The sequence below is a fragment of a genome, unplaced genomic scaffold (genome assembly GCF_019419815.1).
Source record: "Pyrus x bretschneideri cultivar Hongxiangsu unplaced genomic scaffold, Pyrus_bretschneideri_v1 Contig76, whole genome shotgun sequence".
Lineage (NCBI taxonomy): Eukaryota > Viridiplantae > Streptophyta > Magnoliopsida > Rosales > Rosaceae > Pyrus > Pyrus x bretschneideri.
Window position 1 is genome coordinate 1,312,293 of NW_025999816.1, and position 18,080 is coordinate 1,330,372.

Genomic DNA, 18,080 nt, shown 5'->3' on the forward strand with positions numbered 1-18,080 from the left:
AAATTTTGTGCAAAAAAAAATAAGAAAGAAAAGATGATTCTGTTTGGAAACTGTGATTGCAAATATATAGATTGGTTTACACCATTTCAAATACATGTTGAGCGTATTTGAAAACACACAACTCTTTCAAAGAGCTGTCACTTAATCAAAATTCGAAATTAAAATTAATAAATCTGATTAATTTAACTTCCAAGACCAAGGTCCTTGTCTTAATTAATTAATATTAATTGTAATAGGCTATATTTTACAAACCTAATCCACAATCATAAGGTCAAAGTTCTCAATCCATTTCTAAATGGTCCAAATCCTAACCGCGAACGTGGAAGACAAAACCTATTAAAAGGTGCTTGGGAAGCTTATGTTCCCCGATGTGGGACAAGGAGTCTCAAAACTCCAACATTTTGTTTATTGTTACTTACTGAGCTTTGTAGCTCACCCTTTTTCCCCTTTTCCCTTCACTTTCAGATCAACTTGGGTGACAAGTTTGACATATCTTGAATGTACTTGAAGAGCTTTTCAAGGCTTATATTCATTTTGAAAGACATTACATGTTTTTTTAGCTGTTTAGACAACACTGTGTACATTAGATATTTTGTTCTTTGTTCGGAATTCTGGAGCCTTTGTACTTCATGTTGAGGTTTGTTTGTAAGAAATAGTAATGAATTGTGTTTATGTTCAGTTTTGGAGATCTTTTTGCTCCTATAATAGCATCTTTAAAAGAGATGTCAATCTAATTAGCAAAAATCCTTCTAACGGAAATGTTATTAGCTGATTAAATTTGAAGTCTTTGTAATTAGAAATCAAATTTGACACAACATCAAATTTATTTTTAATTAATTTTTAATAACGGATCCCTTGTTCCACTAAAATTTCCAACTAATAAAAATTTTGTTCCACATTTTTTTTTCAATAAATACACCCATTTAAAGCTCTATATTAATAAGAAATAACATTTGACGATTCTATTAGAGGTGTACAAAATTTGATATAAGACTTCAGATCAACACATCATCCATAAATTGTAATTTGACTATTATAATTTGATATTTCTTTTAGAGATGGTCTAAGCGCCATAGGGGAGGGGGAACAACATGAAGTTAAAAACATACAACCTTGTACAAAAACATAGGGTGCCCTTAGCTTTCATTTATTTACTCTGAAAATCCAGGTCATTGTTTAGAAAGCGAAAGGAAACGCCATACTGTTGGAACTCATCCAATACCGCTTACATGAATAATAGAAGACCGGGCAGAAGATGCCGGTTGGTCATACCACTAATTCACAAGCATACAAACCAAATACCAGCGCAAGTCATAGGTTCGGTACTAAACAAGACACGAGACAGACAAATCTGCATAACTCTGCAGGTAGTGATAACGCAAACGATCTATATATAAGACCTGTTAAAGAAGCTCATCTTCTTCATCCCGCAACTTTCCTTGAATACGTTCTGCCAGGTTGAATCTCTTGAACAGGCCTGAGGTACAAGTTTCCAGACTCACCAATCCACTGGACACCTGCCTTCATGGGAGGAGGGCGCATCTGCGGCTGCCCGACAGTCTGCCTGCGATGACCAATTGTCATATTTGCCAGCTTCTCAGATGTATCTGAAACTCCACGTGCAACCCTTCCCTTGTTCACAGAGGCTGCCAACCCACATACTTTTCTCAGTTAAATAAATGTCATATGAACAAGCACCAGGGGCTTGACAAATAAAAAGTAACTAAAAGCCGAAGAAAAAGCCAACATTCACGCATTCTTGTGGTTCATAAATGTGACCAGCAAAATAGATTGATAAAAAATCCAAATCGGTGGAAGAAAGCAACACAATCAAACATCCTTCTAGCCATGGAACTTACTAGGACTGCTCTTTCCAGGAGGTCGATATTTCTGCTGCTGCTGCTTTGGAGAGCTTTTCAAATATTTATCATTCTTTTTCACATCCTTCAATCATAAAGATGAGGAATTAATTAATAAAAGTAAACGCAATTGAGGTATGTGCATGTTTGGCATAAGCGCACAATCAAATTAAACAGAGAAAAGTAATAACATGTGTTCTCACCTGGTTCGCCATATCCAGTTTCCGCTGCACACCTGCAAAAATAGTTATCACAGAATGAGAATAAATCTAGAAAACTACCAGTTCATTAGACAATATGTCAATGTTTCCTTAACTATGAGCTATAAACCCACTTCTTTTATAGGCAAAAAGTGAAATTATAATGATGCTCTCCTTTAGGATAAAAGAAAACGTCAGAATTGAAAGTTTAAATAAACTCAACAGAACAATATAAACCAACCTGTGCCTACAGAAGCATGCAACTTTGGGGAAGGGAAGCTGTTAGCAAGCTTTGAATGAGATACAGTTCCAGAAAGTCTTCTAGCACTCTGCTGCTCGGCTCCCCTTGCTCCAGCTGTGTAACAATACAAATAAATTTATATCCTACATTACTTGAATATCTAAATAAAGATATCAAAGCTGATGCAATTCCATAAATTATCAGATGGACAAACCTATTGGTGGTGTTCTGGCAACATTTGATCTGGAACGAAGGGATGGTGGAACATAATAGCAACTCTGCAAAATAAAAGGAAGTACATCTTAGAATACACAACATTTACAGACCCGATTCATCATAGGAGGTTGTACTAACTATACTATGTTCCAATACACTACCTGGAAGAAAGGATGCTGGAGGGCCTCTGCAGCAGTTGGCCTCTTGGAAGGGTCCCATGAACAAAGTGACTACAGCAAAAGGAAAAGGAAAAACATGAATTCCGCAGTAGTAGACGTTCTTTAAACGATTTAGCCACACATGGGCAGAGTTGAGGGGCAGTAATACTATATAGGACTTACTGTAATAAGGCTGATTGCACTGTCACTAGCTGATGGGATCAGTGAAGAAAGATCAATACCAGCAAACTGCCATATTAAAAGATACAAAACCAACTTAATATACAAGGTTGTTTTTCCAAGTATGGGAACAGCATATCTTATCTTTCTACTAATACTAAAACACAACACACAAAAAATACATCCCAAATTAGCATGCAGCTTTAAACTGTCTAATAAATCTCGCAAATAAAATAAGATGCAGCAATGACAGCAGTCTGATAAAAGTGAGAATGTAAAAACCATTCCCCATGAGATTTCTGTACAAGTCTATGCACCTCAGAGAACAAACTAAAACGCATGAATAAAATTGAACAAAACAAATGAGGAATTGCATTATGCAAAACCAGAAATAACTGACCTGAGGAAATTGGTAGTTGATATCCCTTGCAAGGCGAAGCCCGTCAGCCCATGAATCCTTGGTTGGGCTTCCAATCACACTGCAAATTTTGTGTATCTCATCTGCTTCACTGCAGGAATGGTGGAAGGAGGTGAAGGTGAGAACAATTAACATAAATAAACTGGTATTAGTCGCTAAATTATTAGCAAAAATGGCACTAATATCTTCCAAAAAGAATTGAAGTTAATTAAACAATTACTGCACAGATTCAAAATTCTATCCTGTCCAATAATTATAGCAATATTTCCCTGTGGGAAACAAACAATGACTGAGGCACGGAATACATACCTAACACCCGGAAATAAAGGACGGAGAGAAAACAACTCAGCCATGATTGCACCCATTGCCCACATATCTGACAGTTAAAATAAAAATTAATAATTTACGAAAGCAATCATTGTAAATATATACTCACAAAGGACAAAAATCAAAACTTTTAACATAACTTCATTACAAAAACACTCACCAACTTTTGAGCTATACAGGTATGACTGAAGCAGCACTTCGGGCGCTCGATACCTAGCACATCCACATTCTAGAGTCAGTAACTGACAGCAATATATTAACACCTAAGCAGAGATAATTCGTAACAAAAATTGAAAAACAAAAATTAGAACAACACCCACCACCGTGTTGACACATATTCTGTATATGGTGGTTGTGAATTGATTTCTCGAGCAAGTCCAAAATCAGCAATTTTGATGACATCTTTGGTAACCAATATGTTCTCTGCAAAGAAGTGAACGTAAAGGTACAAATATGTCAGTCTGGTAGCACAAGAAAAAACAAAGAGAACAGATGACAGCCTGAACGGCTTAATGACAAACCATATAAGCGAAGAAATTGATTGAGGAAAGAAAATAACCCCACAACGAAAGTGGAAACAAAATTTGGGATGATTTGGCCACTTGAGGATTCAGAAAACAAAAGAGAAAAAAGGAAACAAAAAATGCAAGAAAGCATAGCATGGGAATGCAAGCAGCAATAATTAAAGATCCAAAAAAAACAAAACAAAGTATAGAACACGTTGGACATTCAGAACATCGAATAACGTCTTTTTTAGCCCTTCTGATTCTCTAACGAACATTTTACCTACTCAACCAAGGTTACACACAACAATTGTAGCAGATACCTGGCTTAAGGTCACGATGAAAATATCCACGCTGATGCATGTAAGCAAGGCCCTGAAAAACTTGAAAACACCAATTTCTGACTTCAGCTTCAGGGAAAAGCTTTTCCTTATCTTTCATGAGTTGATACAAGTTGAACTCCTGCAATGTCCATATGACAACAAATATCACTTATCAGTTACGACACTCATGGACATAATAGCAAATAATATCAAGTTTAGCAACTATACCACTTACCATGTATTCAAACACGAAGTACAATATGTCATTTTCCCTGATGACTTCCTTGAGCTTCACAATATTTGGATGATTCATTCTACGCAATGACTGCATGGAGAAGAAACCCGTGATACAATTAAAAAATATAAATCAGATCAGGATATTAATAGAGAGGAGACAGAAAGTTGAACCACCTTAACTTCCCGTAGACTTACGCACTCCTCCCATGAATAATATCTTTTCTTCATTTTCTTAATAGCAACCTGTAATATTGTCCAAATGACTATGAACAGAACAAATACAGCACTACATACATTCTAAAAGGAATGGGGACAAAACCACTTACGACTTCACCAGTCTGCTTATTAATAGCTCGCCAGACACTCCCAAATGTGCCATCACCAACTTCCTTTATTAACTTGTACCTAGAGTAACCACATACTTGTGCATTAGTATGAACACAGACAGATAACCCTAAAATCACACAGTAAACACTCACCTCTCCATTCTTCCTGTGGAACACAAAGCAGCTCGTTCTTTATTCAGTGAAAGCATAAAGACTCGTAAAAGATAAAACGAATTTATCTGGGATGATCCTTCAAATACACTGTAGGATATAAACAACTGCCTTGCTGGTCCAGCAGAATCAAACCATTAATCTTCTGAGGCAATATGCACAAGCACAAAACCAGAATTCATATGATGGATGGGCTGCACGGCCTTATTTATTACTAACTCCAGGGCATCAGGGCTACAGCATGACATCGTTGGCAAAAAAGGACAAGTATCACCGAACATATCGATGCCAATTAAAAAAACCAACCAAAAGGATTTATCCCGCCAAATGAAATACTTAGAGCTCAAGATAGTGTCACCCAAGGCTTAATAAACTTAACTAATAGCTATCTCATCTAAATTATGCAGAGATCAGTGAGGAATCTTCAGGTAACAAAGATCTTGCCACTTCTCATAGCACCCATCAGGAGCAACGATGAAATAATAACTCTGAAATAAACAGTTTGCACTGATTTGGTTTGACGTAACTGATTATCTAATATTAAGTATGCCGAGATCTTCAGTCACAGATTGCCAGAATTTAACCCTGTCATGATAATGAAAGAATAAAGTTCAGGAATACTAAGCAGGCATAGACTAAAAAAGTAGAAGTATAAAATTGATCTGAGTTGTGTATGCTGTACCCCTGAAGAAGTTTTCCCAGAAATTTCAAGTGGATGTTGTATCAGCAATGCACTATGCACTAAAGATCCAACACCTGACTCAGAAACTAGCATCACGTCTCCCGTATTGATCATTTAAGAGAAATTGACCACTAAGTGCAATTAACAAAAGAAACCAGAAGAAAATCTCCAAGGACAAGAAATCTCCAGTCAAGCACTTCCTGGAAAGAAAAGACCCGGTACTGGTGGCAATTTGACCAGAGGCGCATTTGCTCCATGTCTTGAAATATATATGAAACCCCTTTAAATCTAAGCCCGGCACAACCTGAAATTAAGATTACAATAAATGAATGCATTGTAAGAACATAAGACCAATCATGCAGACAAGATTAGAAGGTACAATTTACTGATTTTAATGGCCATTTAAACAAAATCTCACATAATATGAAACATAATGATGCAAATCCAAACACTAAAACAAAACAACATTTAATCCTTACCACAGCTTCATAATAGCTCTCACATAAAATTACAATACTTGCTGCACAATTCAGAACAAAGTTCAGACAAAACAAATACCACAAACCATATAATGGTGACAACGTCAATATACAACAAACTTTGGGCACCTAAGCTGTATTATGCATCATAGAGACACAACTAAAAAAACTTAACGTGATGCACACATGCTTTGCTATTTCATTGTTCTTACTCATTCGCAGGCCAACAAATGATTTCCGATGCTAAACCACATGCCACAAATCACAAAAAAATGTGTAAAAGGATAACCTAAACTCACAAAAGAACATCAGGGACAAATTATATAGACCCCCATGACGTCATGAATTTCAACAATAATTTGTATAAGTTCTAAGCCACCAAATGACCTTCAGCACAAAACTGGAATGTAGGAAAGGAAAGAAGAGGAACCATAACCAGAAACAAGTTTATACAAAAAATGGTTGCAGTTAGACTTTATGGTGCAGCAAATTACGGTTTTAGCCTCACGTGCGACACACTTAGCTAAATCTATAACCTGAGTGATAAAAAACATTAGCAATTTATGTAAGACACAAACAGAATACAACCAATGAAATATTTGCAAACAAATAAATAAACAAAAAGCCTCAAATTACCAATTGGAGTTATGATTCATAAAAATCACCACCATAAGCCACGAGTATCCCAATTACATAACCCAGAGATGTAATTCCAAATCAGAATAATTTCACCAAACCTTAATAACCCAGAAGAAGAAACCCTACAAAAATCGAGCCCCAAATTTGCAAACTCTGAAACCCTTCTATTTCCCAGAATTTTTCAGCAACATAACAAACTTTGAACGGACCCGTCCGTTCAAAGTACCATATCCAGACGAATACATTAAAAAAGCTAACCCTAATCCTAAATCCCAAAACACAGATCGAATAAAATCGAGATACGATTCACAACGAAAAAAATCAAACTATCCCAAAACAAATCGAATAAAATCAATTACAAAACAAAATCGAATAAAATCGAATTCAGAAGTAAATCTAAACAAAAAGGACAAAAAATTGATTGAGGATCAGATCGGAAGAAAATGAATCGAACCTGAAAGCCAAGCGGCATGACAACCGTCGCCAAGGACGGGAGGAGGTGGAATCCAGAGTTTCTGTTATGTAAAACCGACTTCTTCGATTGAACCCACCGAATTCTGATCTGCTGCCAGAGAGAGAGAGAGAGATAGAGAGAGAGAGAGAGGGGAGGATGAGAGAGAATAAAAGCCTTCGTGCCAACGAAGGAATTTACCTAATTTCTTACGTTTCCGATATTTATAGCTCCCCTCTACGTTCTCACGAAGATAAGGATACACTTGTCATTTGACCCAATTGCTTGATCTTTCTATTTTGGTCGGTTGGATTTTTCCACTTCTTTTTTTTTTGTTCTTTTTTTTTTCAAATGAAGTTATTTCCAACAAATAAAATTAATTTACTTCGAATTCTTTTTTGCATTCTTCTTTATTTGTAAGTAAGAGATCTTAGATTCGAAGTGGACGGCAAATTTGATACCAAATTAGACCCCTCATTATGTGGCTTTATCGAATTCTTTATTTTCCTTAATGTAAAAATATTAATGTACTTAGAAAAATAAATAGTTTTGACTTTTTCTTGTGTCCATTTTAATTGAGAGGTAAATAATGGAATTACAGCAAGTTTTTCATTTCATGCTCCAATTTTCTTGCATTGAGATGTTAAAGACAGATTATGTCTACTAATTTTTTATTTTTATACAATTACATATCATGTTAGAGTTAAGTTTTTAGGGAGCGCAATCAGATCATAAATTTATATAACAATTACAGATAGGAAAATTATATTTGAATCTATATAACTTTACTTTATGCACAACTTAAATTTTATATGTGAATTGTTTTTTTAATTTATTGTATAATTATTATCAAAGTACAAGATGAAATTACAATAAAACTAAAGTTTATGATAAATAAACCCACACTCAATAATCAAACTCTTGCTATCACGCAATCTTTATCATACGCTCTATTTTGGCTAAACCGCAGTTGGGATTGTATGTTAATGATTGTGAACTTGATTACCGTTCTACCCGTTTTTTGGTGTTCTTCTCCTTAATTTTTTGAGAAATGCTAACAACTCTTTTAAAAGTGATGATCTCCATACACTCTCCACCACCTTATGTTTTGGCACAATTCTCGTGCCAACATTATAAAATATTATGCCAAAAATATAAGATGACGGAGAGTCCTCCCCTTTTTTATTTTTAAAATTTTTATTATTATGGATTTTGGTCATAGATCTTCAACATAGTATGCTCATTCAGTCATAATTTCAATCTTTTTGCTGCTATGTCTGCTTTAGAATGGAGACTCCATCAAAACCGAGTGCTTTAGTGTTCCTCCTGTAAACCTCAAATGTAAATTAATTCTCACCAATTCTTAAAAAATAAAAAAAAAATAAAAATAAAAAATAAAAAAAAGTGTTATTAGATCCACCTCATTGTTTATTTCCCCACCCACCTTATAATTTAACCTACTATAAAAAGTTAAAAAATTAAAATGTTATTTCTTCGCCCACTATTATTCCTAAAATATCCTCTAATTATATCTAAACCCATTCTATTTTAGTTTACCAAAATGCCATCACCCTAGCCTAACCAACCCCCTCAAAACGTCACTACCCCCGTCAGCAACCAAAACCTTTAACACTTGTTTGGCGACATCTCCTTCGGAAAGAGAGAAGAACGGGAGAGGGAAGTAGAGAGAGCAACGGGAGTGGGAGGAAGACCCCCTCTCTCTGTTAGCGATGGTTGAAATGCAATTTTGATGGAACATGGGTGGACAGTAGTGGGGTGGGGGCCGGATTATGGAGTTGTGGTGGGTGATGAGGAGGGAGATTTTAGTTTTCCCAGTTTCGAAATTCGCAAGTCAATTGAACAGTCTAGAATGTAGTACTCAATATTAATGTAAATCATGTCGTTTACATGGAGATTCCATATAACGGTCAAGCAGCCACAAACAAACTATTCCAGACGAGAATGAAAGAGTCAAACTAGCATAACTCAACGCACTCGATGAAAAGCGGACCACCGTGCGACAAATTTTCAAAATTTACCAGGCTCAGGTAACACGTGCTTGCAAGAAAAAAAAGGCTAAATCCAATACTTTTTTGAGTGGGAGATTTGACCTTTAACTGCTTGAATCCGGATCCTTTTTGTGAAGATTCTGAGGATCCGTAAATCATATCCGTTCATCATACATCGTGCGGTCATAAATCATTTTAAATATTTTTATTTAAAATTAAACACAAACGGTATTTCCTTCAGTAGAAACAGTTAAAATGACAAACTCCAATTGCAGCTTAAACAAAAGCAGAAGATTTCCATTTAAGAAACAAAGAAATCTTTGTTCCTTTTCTTTTTCTTTCTTCTTCTTTTGGTACATACACCTCCGATTACAGCTTGACACGAAAAGAGAGCAAATTATGAAAATCGGGAAAACGAAAAAGAAATTACACCGAGTACATGTTGACACCTTATAAAGAATATATCTATACGCAACGCCCTATCGGTTGATCAAACCACCTTATTGGGTAACCGAGTCTTCAACGACAAATTTGAGTATTCTTGGCTTCTTAAACAATGAACTAATTCTCTGTGAATGGTATTGAACTTGCTTCTTTTGCTTCTATTCCTATTTCCGTCCCTCCAAGAAATCGACTTGGTTTTGGGTTTCTATGGATGGCCATCATCTGGAAGTCCGGTTCGATGAATACCAGAGTTTTTTCTGGCATATCAGTATTTTCTCCTTCTCAACGCCATACTCAGTGTCTTCTTTGCGGCATCCCCATCTCATCCCTTTGGCAATAGTCGCAACAGCATCCACAAAGTAGCTGGATTCTCGAACTATTGCGTAGCCACTAGGGCGCAGGATTCGGTCCATCTCTAAGAGCACATTTTTCATTTCGCATCTGCCCAAGTTTACGATCATTAGAACCATTTATACAAAGAATGATAAATTAGGCAAGAGTGCACAGAAAACCTACATTTAAGATTAAGCAGTTAATTCAATATGCCATACTAATATAAGCTTTCAAAATATATTCATCTCCCCAGATAAAGAAAAACCCGTTTTTTACCTGTGGCTTTCTGCAGTAAAGAGGCCATCAAGATGTAGAAGATCGTAAGTACGTGGATAAGTAGAAAACGCCTCACACCTGCCAAAAGAGAACAGATAAATCAACACAAAACCCACTTGATTTCATTACAATGACCAAATGAGAAGCGCATCAAAAGTATGCTATTCATGCAGAAAGGAGTTTCAAATTACCAATCATGGTAAGTTCCGATAAGGCCTCGATCATAGACCACGGGTAGTGTGTTTACAGCATAGGAAGAGACCACATTCATGACCCACAAGGGATTATCAATCGTGGCTGCGGCAAAACCTCCATATACGGTATTCATGTCCATAACATTTCTTATCTTATCTGTTCCAATTGCTGGGAGCAACTTTTTGTAATGCTTCAATCGTACCCTCCACTTGCTGTCATCATGCTTGAAAGCACTAGCACTTCCGCCATGCACATCAGAAATACGCTCTGGTGCAACATGCAACCGCTCTGGCCATTGAGGGATGGATTTCAAAGCTGACTTTTTTAGCTTTGGGTCTGGAACTACGACACAAGAGCGTAATGGAGTGTACCATCCTGAATCTGGTTCAAGGCTATCATCACACTTTGCAGGATAGGTGTCTGGCTCAGAAAGTTTATTGTAGCAACTGCTGTCTGACAGTTTCTGCCAAACAGCAATATCATCCTTTTTGTTGTACAATTTGAAGCACAATGAAGTTAGCAGGTCTTGCAACTTTTCATAATCTGATTTCTGCTCTTCTACGGTGGTGTTCCACCCACGCCAGCGGTTTTCGTAGTTGACAGGTGGACCAGACAGGACCCAAAAACCACCAGGACGGAGTATACGATGAACTTCAAGGAGGTAAATTCCACCTGACATCAAGAAAGTAGCCATCAGAAGAAGTGGTAAACTTTAAAAGATAAATAAAAATGATAAAACGAGAGGAGAGAAAGATGAAACCATTTCCAACTTATGCAAAATAATTACACAAGTTCACAACTGGGCCGTGGAATTTTTCCCTAAAAATGATAACTGATATCTTATATGATGTCCTACAAAGGAAGAAAGGAAGTTCCAATCTTATGCAAGAAATTACAGTTCACAACTGAGCCGTGGAATTTTTCCCTACAAATGATAACTGGAACACAGGGATTTAGTGGATGCAAATTGTCTAAGTTGGTCCTATCGACCATTACTACAGCACTTAAGAGAGAGAAATCTCCAAGTTCCTAGACCAATCAGGTAAAATGCAAAATGCAGCACTGCTTATATGACCCATGCATCCCCACTATGCTATTGCTAATTTGAAAACTGGTTCCAGCAGCTGGACATTAAGCTCAATATACTGAATTAAATTCTCTAGAACAGAATTTTTTTAAAACAATTTGATAGAATAAGTACCAAATTCTGTCCATGGGATGAGGCATCTTGAGCAGTGAGCCATATCAAAAGAGTTAGAAGGGAAAGGAAGTCTCTGTGTAGAAATGATGCCAAGAATTGCTGGAATTCCACGTTCCAACGCAAACTGAACCTGAGCTTCATGATTATCTCTTGGAGCGAGAGAAACAGTTAAAATCCCACGATCTAACAAATCACCCCCCCAGCTTGCAACCTAGAAATTAACCAATTAAAGAGGTTAACTTCTGTAGATTCTCATGAATTTAATTACCTAGCAGTTTGTGCTGCTTCAAGGATAATAAGGAAATAGATTATTACATGGTAAATAAATTTCAACAATTAAATAGGGAAAGAAAGGTGCAGATGAAATTTAAACTTGCATTTTTAACTAGATCAAAAAGGCAACATGCATTCACCCACCAGAAATTTTCAGCTAAAGTTAAACATGATAAATCGGGAAAATGTAAAAGAGGATGAAAGATGAGCTCACCCCACACCCAGTATCAATGGCAGTTCGAACGGTCCCATCTTTCATTTCTGGAATAAGATCTTGCATCAAATCGACATATGCAGAAACGCCTCTCGGAAACATAGTTCCCCCACCGGGAAAGAGAAACTTCTCCCCTTCTTTTCTCAGCCAATTCTGATTGGACTTCTGTTTGTTAATCCAATCATATGGCACATTCCTGAAACCAGATGCCCATGCTAAATTCAGTGAAACTTTTAACATTTTTTAGGTAAAAAACAAATAGAGACTAAAAACTAGAAACTTTTGACTGTACATAGGCTTTAGGCATCAGCTGTCACATATTTACCTGTACCAACATTCGTCCCTGCTATTTGGCCATCTGATTGGTGGCTTGTAGCCATCTGGAGGTGGAACTAAGCATTCTTTCCTCTCCAATACTGGAGGGCAGTGCCGTTCCATGAAAGTAAGCCGATGAACACCATACTTTCTCCACCTCTGTACAATAAGCAGCCACAATCTGATAAGCATCTAGCAGTGCGTAAATTCCAGAAAGGATAAAGTACTTAAAAATGATTAAGGAGTTACTCTTGGATCCGTGCACGGGGTGTAGTCTTGATAGTCACTGCTGCATTCAGCAAAGGTAACGGGTTTTAACTGGAGAGATGATTGAACTGCCTCTGTGACATCTTCGACCTTGACAGGCTCAATTTTGTTCTTTTCAGAACAGAAGATTCCACCAAGATAGAATGAAAACCCGCATACCAAAACAAACAAGATTGTCATGGGGAAAACCCTGGTACCTTGGGGCCCTGGTTTTCCATCCTTATGTTTCATGATCTCGGAAAGTATTAACTACCTGCACACATACAAGGCATATTAGATATCTTCATCATTGGTCATATCAGATATTAAATAATACCGATCTGCTACCAGGCACAATTTAGTAGAAGCACAGAACAGTACTAAAAACTTAAATCAGGCAGCTTACACAAACAGTCAAACTATACCAGTCACAAGCTACAACGGATTTCTTTCGTTCCTAAAAAGCGACTTCTTATACATTTACGAACCAACTTAAACGAAAGAAACACATGTTTAATTAAAGAAAACCCATCATCTAACCATAAACTTTGACAAAAAAAAAACATATGTCAATCAATTACAAAACATGGGATCACACAAAGGAAAACTGAAACTGAATTCCTGGGATCGATCCAGATCCAGATCTAGCATATGCATTCAGTCCACCCAAAGAAAGTGATGCAAAAAACATAAACGACTTGAATAAGCCGTAAACTACAAGATCTCATGGCAACTGCCGACACTTTCTACTTTCCAAGTCAACCTCCCTTTATATCCCGCACATGGCAATGGGCCCTAACTCCATCAAACTCCACCTTCCCTCCATTTTTTTCACTCCCCACTAAGCCAGAAAGGGCAAACAAACATGGGACATCAATCAAGCCATGGAAACCAAAAAAAGCAAATAATTCAATAACATCATTTTGTTTGAAGCTTAAGAAAAGTTTTTTATGCATGATTCACGTAGTCGCTGCTTGCCAATCAGCTGCTGCTTCCTTTCTCAATCATCAAATTGATATATTATCGACCTCATATCAAAAGAAACAAGCAAACAAACCCACAAAATCGTACCAAGAAATGCACCTAAATTTCTTCGAAACGAGGCCAAAAAAACCTGCAAAAGTAAGTGTTGAATACTGATTGCAGGCCTCCGGGTGCTTCATATTTATACAAAAGAAAAGGAAAGACAGATCAAAACTATCCATCTTGCCAAAAAGATTTACCTATAAAGAAGGAAAATCAAGACAACAAGAAAAACGAAAGAAACCCAATTTGTGAAAAAACCAGGAGATAAATTAACTAATTAAGCATCTGGCAATTGGAAAAAGGTGAAAAACCGCGCGTGATCACCGCCGTCCAAAAATAGGAAATTACAACAGAAAAAAAGATGGGGTGCTGTCAAAAACCAGATCTAATGTGCAGAAGAAAGAAACCAATTAACCCATTAACAATATGATCGCAATGTGTTCGACGAAATTACACATAGAAGAAAAGCATGAGATCTGACGGAGAAAAGTACTTACAGAGTAAGAGAAGAAGAAGAAGAAGCTGACACAGCGCAGAGAGATGAACTAGTACCTTTATCTCCTTCTCTTTCTGCGTACAGTGAGTGTGTATCTCTCTCTACAATATCTCTGCTATTAATCTTTGTTTCATGAATTGAACCCCACAAAACCCAAATGGAAACCGAAAATTAAATGGGATTTTAATTTTGTGGGTGAAAATCTCTGTTTTAAGAGAAGTAGAAACAGAGAAGAGGAAGAGAGATTCCTGAGGCGGGCTAGCAAGGGTAAAGGGAATATGGGAAGAACAGTGGGAGGGCTCTCTCTCCTTTCTCTCTCTCTCTCACAGAGCTTTAAGCACGGGAAGGGACGCGCTTTATATTAAAGCATACACACAAGCTTGCATTGTGTTTCTTCAGATTCATCTACTTCCCACCTCTTTCTTCTTTCTTTCTCTTTGTTTTTTTCTGTGGTAAAAGTGGTAACTACTTTCTCTCTCTTTCAAACCATTTACTCATCATTCTAATATCTAAACCCTAATCGTTAACCAAAATCTCGTAAAATTATCATTTTATTCTTCTAATAAAAAAGAACAGAAAAAAATATTATAAACAGTAATGTAATTTCATAAAAATCAAAATTTACTGTTTCTTTTAAGCTCAAGTATACGTAATTCTTACATATTTCTAATATTAAAACAGAAAACCTCTCTCCCGTCTCTCTTCACTCGCACGTCCTTTCTCACTCGCCCTTTTCCCCTCCTTTCATTTCAAAAACAAAAATAAAAAATATTCACGCACTCTTTTATGTGTGTGCTTATGGTAGTTATTTTTGTGTAAACTCTTGTTTACCACTATGAACCATCACCTAATTATTTTATTTTTTTTGGTAAAAACTATCACCTAATTATTAATTTACCTCTTAAACTATTTTTTTCAACCAATTTATGCTCTAAACTATAAAAATGACCAACTAAGGGGCTTATCGTTTATTTTTCCAAATGTCCATCATTTTCGACCGTTTAATCATGTTTAGTATTTATTGGAGCAAGTCCCTCAATACACGTTTAATTATGTTTTCAGAGAAAGCAAACATGATCGCTGATAATTTTGTTTATTTGACATGTAGTTAGTTTGATAATTTTTCTCGTGAAATAGTTCATAAGTTACTATTTAATAAATTTGGAAATTAAAATCGGTCGAGGATTCTCTTTGCAAGTCATTGTCTTCTTCCAAATAAAAAACAAAATTAGGAATACATTCTTTCAAGTGTTTATTTTTAAGTTTGTATCCCTAGCTAGATTTGGAACATCCAAATCAAGCCTTGGTTATTTTTTTTATTCAATGTACTTTTCTATTTTATGCTTTAAGAAGTATGACTTACCTTAGAAATATGCATGTCCATACATTACGTAAGAATCTCCAACTTGAGGAGCTAAGCAAGTAATTTTGTCTTTTACTTTGTTGCTTTTTATTTTCTTTTTCTCTCACCAAGCAATAACATATTCACTTTTATTTGTTTAAAAGGTGACCAGCTGGTGGTTATATTACGACATGCTACTCTTTCGGTGGTTTTGCTCTCAAAACTTTACCTTGTATTCAAAAACCTCAACTAAAACCCAAAATAAAAAAAATTAGATGATTGCTTTGGTTTGATTAAACAGCTAATCTCATATTGTAAAATCCATAACAAAAAGGTTTAACCTGTTCACTTAAACTTAGTCTGATTAGCTTGATTTCTTTGTTTGGTGGTTAAAAATGCCCAACCTTAGTACTAATACATTATACATGTATATTGCCACTGCCATCAACCTCACCACCATTGTCACTACCATATTTTCATGACCACATACCACACCATAATTGTAGTCACCATTCCTCCACAACCATCACTCCTGCCACTAACACCTTATCACCACATTTTCATAGCCATAAGAAACACACTTACAATTGCTGCCACCACCGCCGTCGCCATTTGCTAACTATTACTTCTTATTTATATATTAAGTTATTATTCACAAATTATAGAAAACTTATTTTTTTTAGTAGAAAATTAATTCTTTTTGAAATTTCATCATAAAAAAAAGGTTAGCATGTGTAGATTTTAATTTATTATTTTGTGACTGTATTTTCTTTGTTCAACTTGCCGACATCTTGACGTTGCTGCTCTGAGTTTAAAATTTTGAAAATAAAAAAAGTTGACTGGTTTAAATTTTATTTTTATCAATTTCCTTTCGTTGATGTGTTTTCTTTGTCAAACACTTGAACTCGCGCTTTCTAATTTTGTTGGTGTGTTTGTGCGGAAGAGTTGGTATAACTTTATTGACTGGTGTAATACTAAGTGCGGTGGGGAGTTGAAGCACCCGTCCACTCAAGGGCACGAAGTCATGGTATCACAAGTTTTCTGACAATTTTCATATTAATTTATTCCTTCCATCAATCAATCTTCATGTGAAGATTTTCAGCAAAATTCTACTTGATTGTGTCTACAAACAGAGTGAAATTTTTCTTAATCTTTCTGGATTCAGTAGATGTGGATAATCGTAGCTTACCACTAATTATCATTTTTTTGGCTAAAAATCTTCATATGCCCACACCAGTAAGCATTGTCATCGACAAACAATTATTGACTACTTAACAATAAGTATGGACTCTTATTTAAAAAATTTCGTGTTTGAATCACAAAACTTTTTGCTTATGACTAAAACCATTCATATTTAGGATCACCTTGTAGTTGTAGATCATCTCTACATAAAATAAATAAAACTAAAGTCGTTTAGTCATTTTATTGTAGAATATGCATAGATTTTCATAATTCTTTTACCAATTCAATTCATCAATTTTTATTGGTCAACTTTAGTATTAATTTTTTTTTTTTACAAAAAATGATTTTTATAAAGTGATTTATAATATGAACAACTATTACCACAAATATGAAGCTTTACGAATCGAAAACGAATAATTTCAAGTAAGAATTCTTATTTATCTTTTGAGTGGGCAAGTGTTATTCACCGTCAACCTTAATTATTTTTTCTTTGCTGAAGAAGTTATTATTGAAGTTTGGTATTTTAGCATCAAAGAGTGGTGTTTTGGCAAATACACGCTCACAATTTACAGGACCAAAATATTCCTGAGCCGGATGGTTTCATACCATCCCTTGTCGGGGATGCATCCAAACTATTACGTACGTTGTTTGCATGCACTGTTTAAAATATCCGGTTTCACAAAAACTTAAACAAATGTTTTGATATGGAGATTTGGCGTTGTCCCTCGACGATAATGTTAGAGATGTGCTCCAAAACGTAAATTTATGACTAAATTTTTTTAATACAACGATATATTTATACTAAATATGTGTGGATAATTGAGTTAAGTCACATAATGAGATAAACGATAATAATTTAATATCAAACTTATCATTTATGAAAATAGACCGTATACAAGTGTGTGGAGCCAAAGAAATTTTTGGCTTGTAGGCTGGCTAGCTGGAAAGTAAAGGATCAATTTTCGTTTCTGACGATAAATGTTAAATCTTATCAGCAGAACTTATTCATTCTATGCTCACCGAGATTTAACAAAACAAATGTATATAAAATAGACAAATTATTACAACGTTAAGGAATCATTTTTAATGAGAAATTCTTGTATGTATGGGATGTACTA

At 35.7% G+C, this 18,080-nt stretch overlaps 2 protein-coding genes across 5 annotated transcripts; both read right to left on the reverse strand.

The window, feature by feature from the left end:
• Positions 1-1,113: 1,113 nt before the first annotated feature.
• On the reverse strand, positions 1,114-7,572 carry LOC103955563 (cyclin-dependent kinase F-4). 2 transcript variants are annotated; one of them, XM_018649519.2, is made up of 19 exons: positions 7,414-7,508; positions 6,321-6,361; positions 5,842-6,145; positions 5,142-5,744; positions 4,989-5,067; positions 4,837-4,905; positions 4,661-4,750; positions 4,426-4,564; positions 3,920-4,022; positions 3,760-3,812; positions 3,582-3,648; positions 3,255-3,363; positions 2,858-2,923; positions 2,678-2,746; positions 2,515-2,578; positions 2,301-2,414; positions 2,063-2,094; positions 1,860-1,944; positions 1,114-1,646 (listed from the first exon to the last, which is right to left on the reverse strand). In XM_018649519.2, the coding sequence occupies exons 4-19, from the start codon at positions 5,195-5,197 to the stop codon at positions 1,423-1,425; spliced, it is 1,419 nt and encodes a 472-aa protein (XP_018505035.1). In that variant the 5' UTR covers positions 5,198-5,744; positions 5,842-6,145; positions 6,321-6,361; positions 7,414-7,508; the 3' UTR covers positions 1,114-1,422. The 2 variants fall into 2 exon arrangements, with proteins under 2 accessions (XP_018505035.1, XP_009365744.1); XM_009367469.3 differs by lacking the exon at positions 6,321-6,361 and having other exon boundaries at positions 7,414-7,572.
• A 2,116-nt stretch (positions 7,573-9,688) lies between these two features.
• Positions 9,689-14,771, reverse strand: LOC103955564 (probable methyltransferase PMT21). Of its 3 annotated transcripts, none has more exons than XM_009367471.3 (8): positions 14,495-14,771; positions 12,920-13,190; positions 12,681-12,829; positions 12,356-12,551; positions 11,869-12,079; positions 10,664-11,339; positions 10,473-10,550; positions 9,689-10,304 (listed from the first exon to the last, which is right to left on the reverse strand). In XM_009367471.3, the coding sequence occupies exons 2-8, from the start codon at positions 13,166-13,168 to the stop codon at positions 10,082-10,084; spliced, it is 1,782 nt and encodes a 593-aa protein (XP_009365746.1). In that variant the 5' UTR covers positions 13,169-13,190; positions 14,495-14,771; the 3' UTR covers positions 9,689-10,081. The 3 variants fall into 3 exon arrangements, with proteins under 3 accessions (XP_009365746.1, XP_009365745.1, XP_048430858.1); XM_009367470.3 differs by having other exon boundaries at positions 14,440-14,771; XM_048574901.1 differs by lacking the exon at positions 14,495-14,771 and adding an exon at positions 13,342-13,881.
• Between the last annotated feature and the right edge of the window lie 3,309 nt (positions 14,772-18,080).

Coding starts and splice junctions, on each gene's coding strand:
- LOC103955563 (XM_009367469.3), bottom strand. CDS start 5,197: ATGCTTTCACTGAATAAAGAACGAGCTGCTTTGTGTTCCACAGGAAGA. Junction 4,565..4,660: donor ACTTCGTGTTTGAATACATG/GTAAGTGGTATA, acceptor TGGACATTGCAG/GAGTTCAACTTGTATCAACT. Junction 3,649..3,759: donor CCTGTATAGCTCAAAAGTTG/GTGAGTGTTTTT, acceptor TTTAACTGTCAG/ATATGTGGGCAATGGGTGCA.
- LOC103955564 (XM_009367471.3), bottom strand. CDS start 13,168: ATGAAACATAAGGATGGAAAACCAGGGCCCCAAGGTACCAGGGTTTTC. Junction 12,080..12,355: donor CCATTGATACTGGGTGTGGG/GTGAGCTCATCT, acceptor GTTAATTTCTAG/GTTGCAAGCTGGGGGGGTGA. Junction 10,305..10,472: donor TTTACTGCAGAAAGCCACAG/GTAAAAAACGGG, acceptor AAACTTGGGCAG/ATGCGAAATGAAAAATGTGC.